At 41.8% G+C, this 12,259-nt stretch overlaps 1 protein-coding gene across 2 annotated transcripts in view; it reads left to right on the top strand.

The window, feature by feature from the left end:
* Positions 1–2,498, top strand: part of h3f3c (H3 histone, family 3C) — a 9,093-nt gene extending 6,595 nt beyond the window's left edge. For both annotated transcript variants that reach the window (XM_020535348.2, XM_048618270.1), the window contains exon 4: positions 1,795–2,498. In XM_020535348.2, coding sequence (XP_020390937.1) covers positions 1,795–1,923 — 129 coding nt within the window. In that variant the 3' untranslated portion in view covers positions 1,924–2,498. The remainder of the gene's footprint in view (positions 1–1,794) is intronic.
* Positions 2,499–12,259: the final 9,761 nt, after the last annotated feature.

Raw genomic sequence — 12,259 nt, 5'->3', positions numbered from 1 at the left:
TGCTCTGCAGGTAAGCACTCTTGCTACCGGTGCTCTGCAGGTAAGCATTCCTGCTACCGGAGCTCTGCAGGTATACTATCCTGCTGGCAGTGCTCTGCAGGTATACACTCTTGTTACCAGTACTCTGCAGGTAAGCATTCCTGCTACTGGAGCTCTGCAGGTATACATTCCTGCTACCAGTGCTCTGCAGGTACACACTCTTGTTACCAGTACTCTGCAGGTAAGCATTCCTGCTACTGGAGCTCTGCAGGTATACTATCCTGCTAGCAGTGCTCTGCAGGTATACACTCTTGCTACCAGTGCTCTGCAGGTAAGCACTCCTGCTACTGGAGCTCTGCAGGTATACACTCTTGCTACCGGTGCTCTGTAGGTATACACTCTTACTACCGGTGCTCTGCAGGTATACTCTTCTGCTACTGGAGCTCTGCAGGTATACACTCCTGCTACCAGTGCTCTGCAGGTAAGCACTCTTGCTACCGGAGCTCTGCAGGTAAGCACTCTTGCTACTGGAGCTCTGCAGGTATGCACTCTTGCGACCGGAGCTCTGCAGGTATGCATATCAGTGTTCTACAGGTAAGCACCTGCTGTGGGGCTCTGCAGGTAAGCGCAGCTTGGTTCAGAATAAGATTAGTGATGAATAGGCTGAAGTGTTGAAATGCTCCAGGGCGTGCAATTCTCTGCTCTTGGGTGAGGATGTGCTGTTCAGAGGACAGCACGTGTAGGCCGAGGAGCATAGATTTACTTTTGGATGAAGCCTTATAATACAAGGCAAAAGAACAGAAAACTGCTGATGAGAGGATGGACGAAGCCTACAAAACCTCTCTGATCCTGTATACAGTGCTTTGACAAGACACCAGCACGAACCATTTGGGTTAGATGGTTGGTTTCTGTGCTGTCAGTTCTAGGTAACGTAACTGGTTCATTGCTGTCAGACACACCAGCAGTGGATACAGAGCATTGGTTCAGAGTCATAGAGATACACAGCATGGAAGGAAGCCTTTCTGCCATACTGTCCTTACCAGTCACCAACCACCTATTTACTTTAGTCCCATTTTCCAACACACGTTCCGTAGCTTTCCATGCAATGGCACTTCAAATGATCATCCAAATACATCTTAAACACTGAGGCTTCCTGCCTTTCAGGTAGTGAGTTCCAGATACCCAACACACATTGGTTAAATTTTCTGTTAAATCCCCTCTAAACCTCTCCGATTACCTTAAATATATGCCCCCTGGTTGTTGAACCCTCTACTGTGGGGGAAAGGTTTCTTCGTATCTACCCTATCTGTGCCCTTCATGAATTTGTACACGTCAGTCAGGTCCCCCCTCAGCCTTCTGTGCTCTAAAGAAATCAATTGCGGCCCATCTAGTCTCATTTCTTATCTAAATGACTCCAGCCGAGGCAACATCCTGGTGAATCTCCTCTGCACCCTTTTTAATGCAATCATATTCTTCCTATAGCATGGTGACCACAACTACACACAATACTCCAGCTGTAGTCTAATATATTATGCAGCTCTATCATAATTTCCCAGCTTTTGTATTCAATCCTTTGATTAATAACGAGAAATACCTCACGATTAATAACGAGAAGTACCTCATGACAACCGTATCCAGCTGTCCTGTTGCCTTCAACAATCTATGAACAAGCCTACGAATATTCTTCTGATATTCTCCATCATAGGGTTCTACCATTCATCTTGTACTCTCTTGCCTTGTTAGTCTACCCAAAATTAACCTTGAGATAAGTCTGTAAGAGTGATCTAGTGACTGCTTTCCTCCCTTATTTTGCAGGAGGCCAGTGAGGCATACTTGGTTGGTCTGTTTGAAGACACCAATCTGTGTGCCATCCATGCCAAACGTGTCACCATCATGCCGAAGGACATACAACTGGCCCGTCGTATTAGAGGGGAACGTGCTTAAAAGCGAAAGAGGAAGAAAAGAGAAAAATCATGTTTTACCGTGGGTCCTCTGTATTATTAGCAAAAGGCTATCATTTTTTTTCTTATTCTTATTCATAGTAGGCTGCAACATTGAGCATATAATCTTGATTGTTTCGAAAAGAGGTTTTAGGTCTTCTGTATTTGTATGTCCGGGGGAAAAAAAGGAATCTTTGTTGTGATGTTAACTAACTTTCCGTGGTGTTTTTTGTAAAATTCGTTTCTTTTTCATACCAGCAAACATTTTAAAAAAATGGGGAGAATTTATACAATACATGGTTTTGTAACAAAACCTAATTTACAGTACAATACTCTGAGCAGGAAACACTCGGACCTGCTTCTATCAGGCAATCTGTAAGATATGCATTCAGATCACAATGCATTTTATTTTTGTGTGTTTTTTTCACTTATGTTTGATAATTCTGCATTCTAGGGGTAGGCATGATATGTTTTTTTTCTATTGCAATCTTAATGTCACAAGATGTTTGATTCTGATCTTTGTAATTTCAAAATTTTCCCATGAAAAGTAATATTAAATAGATATGATAAAAAATTAAATCATAAGGTTGGCTGTTCATTAATTGATGGGAGCTGGCTATTGTTTATGGGAGTTTGGCATAAACTGTGTCTAATTTGATGTTTCTGTTTTGAGGACATAGTTCAAGTGCATTTTGTGAGGAAACGGCCTTAAATAAAGTCTTCCAGAAATCAGTTAGACACCTCTCAATGGCAATTAACATTTATATAACATTTATTCAACTTGATGAGAGGTCCCAAGTTGTTCACAGCAGCATTTATGATACCGAGTCACATAAGGAGATATTAGGTCAGATGACCAAAAGCTTGGTCAGAGTGGTAGATTTTAAGTGTCTTAAAGGAGGAAAGCAAGGTGGAGAGGTTTAGGGTGGGAATTAAAGAGCTTGAGGCTTAGGCAATTTAAGGCATAGTGGCCTAATGGTGGAACAGTTATAATAAGGAATGCAAAAGAGGCCATAATTAGGAAAGCGCAGATTTCGAGTCATAGAGCTGTATGGCATGGAAACAGAACCTTTGGTCCGACCCGTCCATGCCAACCAGATATCTTAAATTAATCTAGTCCCAATTGTCAGCATTTGACCCATATCCCTCTAAAATTTTCCTATTCATGTACCCATCTAGATGCCTTTTAAATGCTGCAATTGTACCAGCCTCCACCACTTCCTCTGGCAGATCCTTCCATACATATACCACCCTCTGTGTGAAAAAGAATCATAAAGTTTAGAGGTACTAAGCATGACCGAGACTTGCAGCAGCAGATAAGCTGAGGTACAGGTTAAGGCAGACAGTGTTACAGATGTAGAAGTGTTGACAATGTGAATATAGGGTCAGAACATGAAGAGCAAAATACTGAATCAGTCAAATTCCATCTGACACATAATGCATCTCTGTTTTCCAAAATTCCCATATTCTCAAGGTCAGAATAATTTCAAGTAAATGCATTTGTTTATGATAAATGCACAGTCTGACTTTTAACCTGTGCAGGATTGTTGACAGTAATGTAATGTTCCTGGCATTGTCCTTGCAGCCCAAGATTCTGTGGTTTGAGTTTCTGTCAGGTATGTCCTTCTTGTTTTGGGAATCTGAAGAAAATGGTACAAATGCAGTTTCTAACCACAATGCTGAATTTTCTCGCAGTTATCATTTCCATTGTGCACTCATTTTATGCTGACACTTAACCACTGCTTTACTGAAAGAAGGCTACATTATCGAAAGTGCTGTTTTTCAGAATCAAACTTCAAGCCATCAGCCCCCTCAGGCAGATATATGGCAGATGCTGCCAGACCTGCTGGGAATCTCCAGCAATTTCTGTTTTTGTTTCAGATTTCCAGCAACTGCAGTTCTTTGTTTTAATTCATGGCACTAGAGTGAAGAAGAGTAGGACGTTCTCCCCAGTGTCCTGGCCAATATTTATCCCTCAACCAACATCACAGAAAAGGCATCTCGTGTCATCATCATTGCAGTTGCTGCAGAGGGTGAACTCACCGACAATGCAGTTGCAGTGCCTGTGACCTCATTAGCAGGTAATTTTACCTTTATCTTGCTTGTCAGCCCAGGTTTATTAGTGAAACTCCCTTCACGTAAAGATTCCCTGCATTGCCAAGTTTAATAAATTGGCCTCAATTATTTTTATTTAAATCTTTAATTTATAAACAGTGTGCAAAACCACTGCCTTCCCCACAGCCTCAATATCTAACCTGCTCAAGCAAGCAGGATGGGTAGACGAGTGGGACGGTGAAGGTAACACACAACAGGGCAGTGAGGGAGAGGCAGCAACAACAGACACAAAACAATGAGGTCGGTGGTAACAACTTACAGTTCCACTGCTTTGACAGGAGACACAGAATTAGATGAGCTATATAAATGCTGTGGCTATAAGAGCAGGTCAGAGGCTGGAAATCCTGCAGTGAGTAAATCACCTCCTGACTCCCCAAAACTTGTCCACCATCTACAAAATACAAGTCAGCAGTGTGATAGAATAATTCCCACTTGCCTGATTGCAGCTTTAACAACACTCAAGAAGCTCGACATGATCCAGGACTAAGCAGCTTGCTTAATTAGAACATTCATTCCCTCCATCACCAACGCACCGTAGCAGCAAGATGCACTGCAGAAATTCACAAAGATTCTTTAGACAGCACCTTCCAAACCCTCAACCACTACCATCTAGAAGGACATGGGCAACAAATACATAGGGATACCATCTCCAAGTTCCTCTCCAAGCCACTCACCATCCTGACTTGGAATTATATCGCCATTCCTTTAGTATTATGGGTCAAATTCCTGGAATTCCCTCCTTAAAGGCATAATGGCCTACAGTGCTTCATGAAGGCAGCTTGCCAGCTCACCATCACCTTCTTAAGGGCAGTGAGGGATGGGCAATAATTACTGGTCTAGCCAGCGATGCCCACATAGAATGACAGAATCCTTACAGTGCGAAAGCAGGCCATTCAGCCCATTGAGTCCACAGTGACTTTCCGAAGAGTATTCCACCCAGAGCCACTCCCCTACTCTATCCCTGTAACCTTGTATTTCCCATGCCAATCCACCTTAGCTACACATCCCCAGGCATTTATGGGAAATTTAACATGGTCAATCACCCAACCTGCACATCTTTGGACTGTGGGAGGAAAGCACCCAAGGGAAACCCATGCAGACACAGGGAGAATGTGCAAACTCCACATGTACAGTGACCCAAAGGTGGAATTGAACCTGGGTCTCTGCCATTGTAAGGCAGCAGTGCTAACCACTGAGCCCCTTCTCCTCAATGAACTTTAAAAATACAGACAGTGTTTCCTACAGTGCAACAGAGACAGTACTTTGAAAAGTACTTTGATTGACCGTAATACTCTTTGAGGCTGATGTAATGAAGCGCAATATAAGTACAATCCTTCCTTTATGCCAGAGTGGTTTAATTAAAGAATACTACAATTGAAATATTGTCAGAAGAGACTCTCCAATAACAGTACAATCTCTGTACTCTTGGAAGAGAATCTAGGCTTGCTCAATGCCTTTGCAGATGCATATCAAAGAATTGGTCTCACCTCAATCTCATGAAGACACAACTCCTTTATCAATCCTTCCCAAGTCAAGTTCTGGTCCTTTCCTTCATTAAGATCAATGGAGAAATCTTCCCAAACGTGGAACATCTTCTTTACCTAGGTAACTACCTCTCATCTAAAGCTGACAACAATGTCAAGATTCAATATCGCACTCAATCTGTGAGCACGGCCTTCGGACGCCTGAGGATGAGAGTAGAGTCTTTGATGACCTGTATATCCCACTCTTAAACCATGATCCTTGTGAGTAATGCAGTCATCCGTCCAACTCTTCTGTATGGCTCCAAAACATGAATTACATACAGACACCACTGCAAGACCCTTGAAAAGTACAATCAATGCTATTTGAGATGAATTCTCATCACCAACCAGGAGGACACCAGCATCTTTGAAGCAGCTAACAGCACCAGCAGTAAGATCATGGTCTTCCAAAACCAACTCTGCTGGGTCAGCGAAATGCTTGGAATGCCTGAGTTTTGACTACCAAACCAAATCCTCTTCACCCAGCTCAAGGAAAGTACTTGAATGACAGGAGGACAAAGGAAGCATTTCAAAACGTCCCTTGAAGGCTTCCCTCAAGAAATGCAACACAGATGTCAACTCAAGGGAGACCCTTGTTCAGAAGAAACTGACTTGGAGGAATATCCTGTATAAAGGAACACAATGTTTTTGAGAACCACCCATCAGCAAGAGGAAATACAGCATAGGAGCTGGAGAAAGGATTTCCAATGATCTCAAGGATAAGGACTGCTTCCATCTCCCAAAACACCTGCCAAATGGTCAGAGATGCAGCAATGGATTGGGATCATCATTCACACAGAATCCACGACCAGTGACGTGGAATTTCCTAGATGGACAATCATACTCACTGGGGAGTGATTGCCAATGACAAAAGAAAACCTCCTTCATTGCAGAATCAATTGTCCAATCTTGTGAATCATTTAAACAGGAGAAATTAAGATATAAAGCAGCTTTCAAAAAAACCATTGGTTGAACATTAACCTACAAATCCCTCCAATGCAATCCAAAGGCAGGCAGTAAGACCATAAGACAGTCCTGGAAAGAGGGTAAAGACAGAGAGGTGGAGAAATGCTTTTTCTTTCCAAAGGTCGTGGGTTTGTGGAACATTCTTCTTCCCATGAGCGCCGGAGGTGGGATCACTGAATATTTTAAAGGCAGAGGTGGATAGATTATTCACTAGCAAAGGTTGAGGCCAAAACATTGAAGACTTTCAAGAAAGATGTAGATACAGTTCTTAGGATTAAAAGGTATGGGCAGAAAGTGGGAATAGGATAATGAGTTGGATGATCAGCTATGATCATATTGAGTGGCGGAGTAGGCTCAAAGGCAGGATGGCCTATTCCTGCTCTTAGATTCCATGTTTCTAGATTATTGGAGAAGGCAGGAATGTGGAGTTGAAGCCACTATCAACTCAGCCATGACTTAGTAAATGGCAGAGTACACTCAAAGCGTTGAATGGCCTACCCTGCTCTTAATTCCTGTGTTCGTATGTACCTTCACTATCCATTGCTCCAGGCTACAGCATGCATGAAAACGTCTAGGTTCCTTTTGTGGAGTTGCAGAGGTTGGTTAGTTGTCTGGATGGCCCTTGTGGAGCAGACTGGTACCAACAGCACGGGGTTTGATCCCTTGTCAACTGTGGTGGATTCAGTACCTACCTCCTTGCCCGACAGACGGTTAGGGTCATGACACTGTGGTTGAGACCTGCCTTTGGGCAGCAAATTCTAGAATGACTTTTGTATGAAGGACCTAAATGCACTGAAACAGATTTGTTCTGCCAACATTCCAGAAGAGGGCACCAACAGCAAAGTTGAGATTACTCTTTTCAGTACTCCTGTACTGTGGATTCTAATAATCAGAAATGAAAACAGGAAATGCTGGGGAAAAAAAAACGCTTTGTGGGTTTGACAGCATCTGTGAAGAAACAAACTGACATAACATTTCAATGTGTCCCTGTGTCAGAACTAGAAAACTTTGCATGTAACAGGTTTTAAGTAAGTGCAGGATGTGGTGAATTGGGAGACATCATATTGTCTGTTTAAATGATCATTTGGTAGTACAGGAGTTGAATATTGAAACAATACAAATTTTGTCAAGCTTCCAGCCTTGCACTCAACAGGACAAGAATACAAAAGAAAAGGGCAATAACATTTTTTAAACAATGTAAGAACAGCTGATTGGTTTGCAAGTGGTCTCTGGTTGATAGAAGTGTTGCCATGGAGAATGCCCCAGTTAAATGATGACTGAAAGTTAACTGTCAAACGTTGTTCATTTTAAAGTAGGAATATTGACTGATTGGTCATGATATAGTCCTGAGGAACGAACTAGGGAAAGGCTGTGGCCTGTTTGTTCAGTTGAAACATGCACACTGAGTGTATGTATGTGTGCGTTTTTCCATCTGTGTGTTCTGTCTGGTCTTGGATTTCCTTTACCACCCACACGCCTTTGCCTTAGGACTGGGGAGGCTCTGGTTGAGTCTTTGCTAAGTGCAGTGCATGTTATGTGAAGACATTATAGTTGGTCCTGATCTTTTTTATGAAGAAAGGTTGAGACAGATGTACCAAACAGTCTGCTCAAAGCCAATAAAGTTAACAGCTTGTGAGGCCTTGGTTTTTTTTAAAGTTAGAACAACAGAAGCAGCCTGAATGGGTGCAGTCAAGCTCCAACAGAATCATGATTTTCAGTTTTAGCTTTCAGTAGCAGTTGCTGGGGTCCTGAAGCTGGATATGGAAACCCTTATTCCTCTTTCTGTTACAGCTAAAAGCTGGGGTTCTCTTTCTGCTGCTGGAATTGCATGCAAGACAATCTATTTTACTGAATTTGCCTTTGCCAAGGATGTGTTTATGGAATGTTACTATGTTGGAATAGTTAATTTGTAGTAGTTAATTTGTTATTTGTTATTTTGTTAAGCATTTTGATAGTTACAGTTAAGCCAATTCTTTTATTTTGTCTGTATTTTAACTGTAGTATAAAAATAAAGTCTGTTTTGCACAAAGTTGAATAGTTTGACCAATCGCATTGCATCTGGAATGCAATGCCTTACACTTACCTTTAAAGTAAAAAATGGTTAGGGTCTAGGCTATCTTCTTAATATATTTTGAGGGGATTTAGTCTGGTCCATAACAAATTGGGAGCTCTTGTCGGGATCATCATCTCTAATTCCAGGTTGGGTTTAGGATTATTAGACTCAAAGGCAGTGAGTCGTGAGTGTTGGTGTTCTCTTTTTGGGTGTTGCATTCGGTTGGTTTAAATAGGGTGTGCCTTGTGTAGTAATGGCTCTTTCAGTCACTAAGAGTTTCCTGGGGCTGGAAGAAGTCACTTTGGGAGTTTTACAGAAAGTAAGGAGGGTAAAGTTTTTGGAATTAGCAGACATGCTGGAGTTGGGAGTTGCCTTTGTCCATGCAAAAAGGGCAAGTAATTGCAGCAATAGCTCACCATTTACGATTGCCAGAAATGCCGTTGAAATAATTGGAAATGGCTAAAATTCAACTGCAAATGAAGCAGCTTGAATATGAAAAGCAAATTAAACAGTTTGAATTACAATTGAAAGCAGAGGAAAAAAGGAAAGGAAAGGAAGGTCCTAGCAAAAGAAAGGGAAAAAGAGCTTTTGAACTATGCATAGGTTGGAACTAAAAACTCAAAGGTTGTCTTAAAATGCAGAGGTAGAAGTGAAAGGTAGGAGTCATGATGAGGACAGTGATGGATAGCAATTTTATCATAGCCAAAGGCCTGGACGGGATCTGTTTAAATATGTCGAAGCATCGCAAAAGTTCAACAATAATTACGTAGAAGCCTTTTTTATTTCATTTGAGAAAGTGGCTAAACAAATGAAATGGCCAGTGATCATGTGGATATCGTTGATTCAAACAAAGTTGGTAGGTAGAGCTAGTGAGGTATTTGCATCTCTATCAGAGGAGGTATCTGGGAAGTATGATGAGGTGAGAAAAGCCATGTTAAGTGCATGTCAGCTGGTACAAGAAGCCTACAGACAACATTTTAGGAACCTAAGGAGTGAACCTGGTCGAACATACATACAGTTTGAAACAATGAAACAAAGTAATTTTGATAGGTGGATAGGGCATTGAAAATAGATCAAACATATGATGCTCTTAAATGATTCCTCTTAGAGGAATTCAACAATTCACTGCCTGAAGTAGTAAGTACTCATGTGGAAAAGCAGAGAGTTAAGATTACATGATTAGCAGCAGAAATGGCAGATGAGTTGGTTCATAAATCAAAGTTTGGCTTCTGACATCAATTTCAATCTGTGAGGGATAGAAATAGGGGAAAAGAGAAATCCTCAGGTGTTAAGGGAAAAGGACAGCTTATTGAAGACAGGAAAGATAGTTTACCACATGGTAAAAAGGATACTCGTGAGGGAGAAAGAGAAGTAAAAAAGCTCGAGTTTCACTGTAATAAAATAGGCCATGTTGCAGGTGGCATGGTGGTTAGCATTGCTGCCTCACAGTGCCAGGGACCTGGGTTCGATTCCACCCTTGGATGGCTGTCTGTACACATTGTCCCTGTGTCAGTGTGGCTTTCCCCCCACAGTCCAAAGATGTGCAGGCTAGGTGGATTAGAAGTGGGAATTGCAGGGTTACAGGGATAGGGTAGCGGTGGGTGTGTCTCTATGGGATGCTGTCAGAGGGTCGGTATGGATTCTATGGGCGAAATGGCCTGCTTTCACACTGTAGTGATTCTATGAAGTTTCAGTGTTGGTGGTTTAGGAAAAAGCACTGGGAAGACAGGCGTGGGAAAACAGGATAAGCCAGTGAGTTTTGTTGAAGGAGTAGAGGAAAGCACAGTGGAAGCTAAAAAGCTGCAAAAGAATGTAGGGTCCTGACCCGAAACGAAAGCTTTCCTGCTGTTCTGATGCTGCCAGGCCTGCTGTGTTCCTCCAGCTCCACACTGTATTATCTCTGACTCCAGCATCAGCAGTTCTTACTATCTCTGAGTGAGTTATAACGCCACTGCGAAGTCATTTCTGAAGAAGGGTCCCAACCCAAAACGTCAGCTTTCCTGCTCCTCTGATGCTGCCTGGCCTGCTGTGTTCCTCCAGCTCCACACTGTGTTATCTACAACCTGGTCAGGGGCTGGTTGAGAAGAAAGAACAAGATCCCTTGAAAGAATTTACTGATGTGGTTATGGTTTACTCATGTATGCCAGGAGGAGTGGGCAAAGAAATTAAGATTTTAAGAAATACAGGAGCAAGTCAATTTTTGATGGCGAAAGGCGAAATATGTAATTCAGAAGGAGTACTGCCCTAAAAAGTGGTACTATGTGGAATTTGTTGTTCAGAAGAGCAGTGTTCCATGATATAAAGTGAGATTGGAGAGTCAGTGAGAAGTGGCAAAGTGGTGGTAGGAGTAATAGAGAAATTCTCGGTTCCAGCAATACAGTTTATCCTTGGTAATTACATAGCTGGATCACAGGTGGGAGTGGTCTACTGTGATTGAACAGTGAGTGGAGAATCAGGCAACTGAAAATCCTGTGTTACAGGAAGTATATCCTGAGATTTTTCCTGACTGTGTGGTAACAAGATCACAAAGCCACAGAGGAAACAGGAGGAATCAAAGAATAAAGATAAGGAAGTTGAAGTTCAATTATCAGAAACTATGTTTGATCAAATGATTGAGAAAAAAAACAAGAACAGGTGGAGGACAAAGTGGATATTTTTAGTTCAGAGAAATTAGCTGAATTACAATGGAAAGGTGAAAAACTAAGCAGTTGTACCAAAAAAGCATACACAGTAGAAGAATCAAGAGTGTATCCCACAATGTTACTATCTTAAAAATGAAGTCTTGATGAGGAAACGGAGGCCATCACATACTGAGGTGGGTGAAAAATGGGCAGAAGTTCCTTAAATTGTATTACAATTGGTGGATTATAGAAAGGATTTGTTGCAGTCAGCGCACAAATTACCAGTAGTTGTTCATTTGGGAGTAAGGAAAACTCAAGCCAAAATACAAAAACATTTTTATTGACCTGGACTGCATAAAGATGTGGTTGACTTTTGCCAGACATGTCATAGATGTCAGGGAATTGGAAAACCTCAGGCAGTGATAAAACCAGCACCTTTAATGGCACAAAAACAAAATGGGTAAGAGGGCCAATCCATGAAGGAAATTAGTGATAGTATCCCATCCAAGGAAGAAGCATACAGAAGGCGGATAAATCCCCAGGGCTTGATAATCTACATCCCAGAGTACTTAAGGAAGTGGCTCTAGAAATCCTGGATGCATTGTTGGTCATCTTCCAGGATTCTATAGACTGTGGAACAGTCTCTACAGACTGGAGGGTATCTAATATCACTCCAATATTCAAAAAGGGAGGTAGAGAGAAAACAAGGAATTATAGACCAGTATACCTAATATCGGTAGTGGGGAAAGTTCTCAAATCCATTATCAAGGACTTTATAGTGGAATATTTAGAAAGCAATAGCAGAATCAGACAGAGTCAGCATGGATTTACAAAGGGGAAAAATCATGCCTGACAAATCTGGTGGAATTCTATGAAAATGTAATTAGTAGAGTTGACAAGGGGGAGCCAATTGATGTGGTATATTTGGACTTTCAGAAAGCTTTTGACAAAGTCCCACCTAAGAGATTATTGTGCAAGATTAAAGTGCATGGGATTGGGGGACGTGTATTGAGACGGACAGAAAACTGGTTGGCAGAGAGGAAACAAAGAGTAGGAATTAAT

Source organism: Rhincodon typus, chromosome 39, assembly GCF_021869965.1.
Source record: "Rhincodon typus isolate 14 chromosome 39, sRhiTyp1.1, whole genome shotgun sequence".
In the NCBI taxonomy this organism is placed as follows: domain Eukaryota; kingdom Metazoa; phylum Chordata; class Chondrichthyes; order Orectolobiformes; family Rhincodontidae; genus Rhincodon; species Rhincodon typus.
The sequence above is the reverse complement of the archived record's forward strand: the minus strand, read 5'-3'. Positions and strand labels throughout refer to the sequence as shown.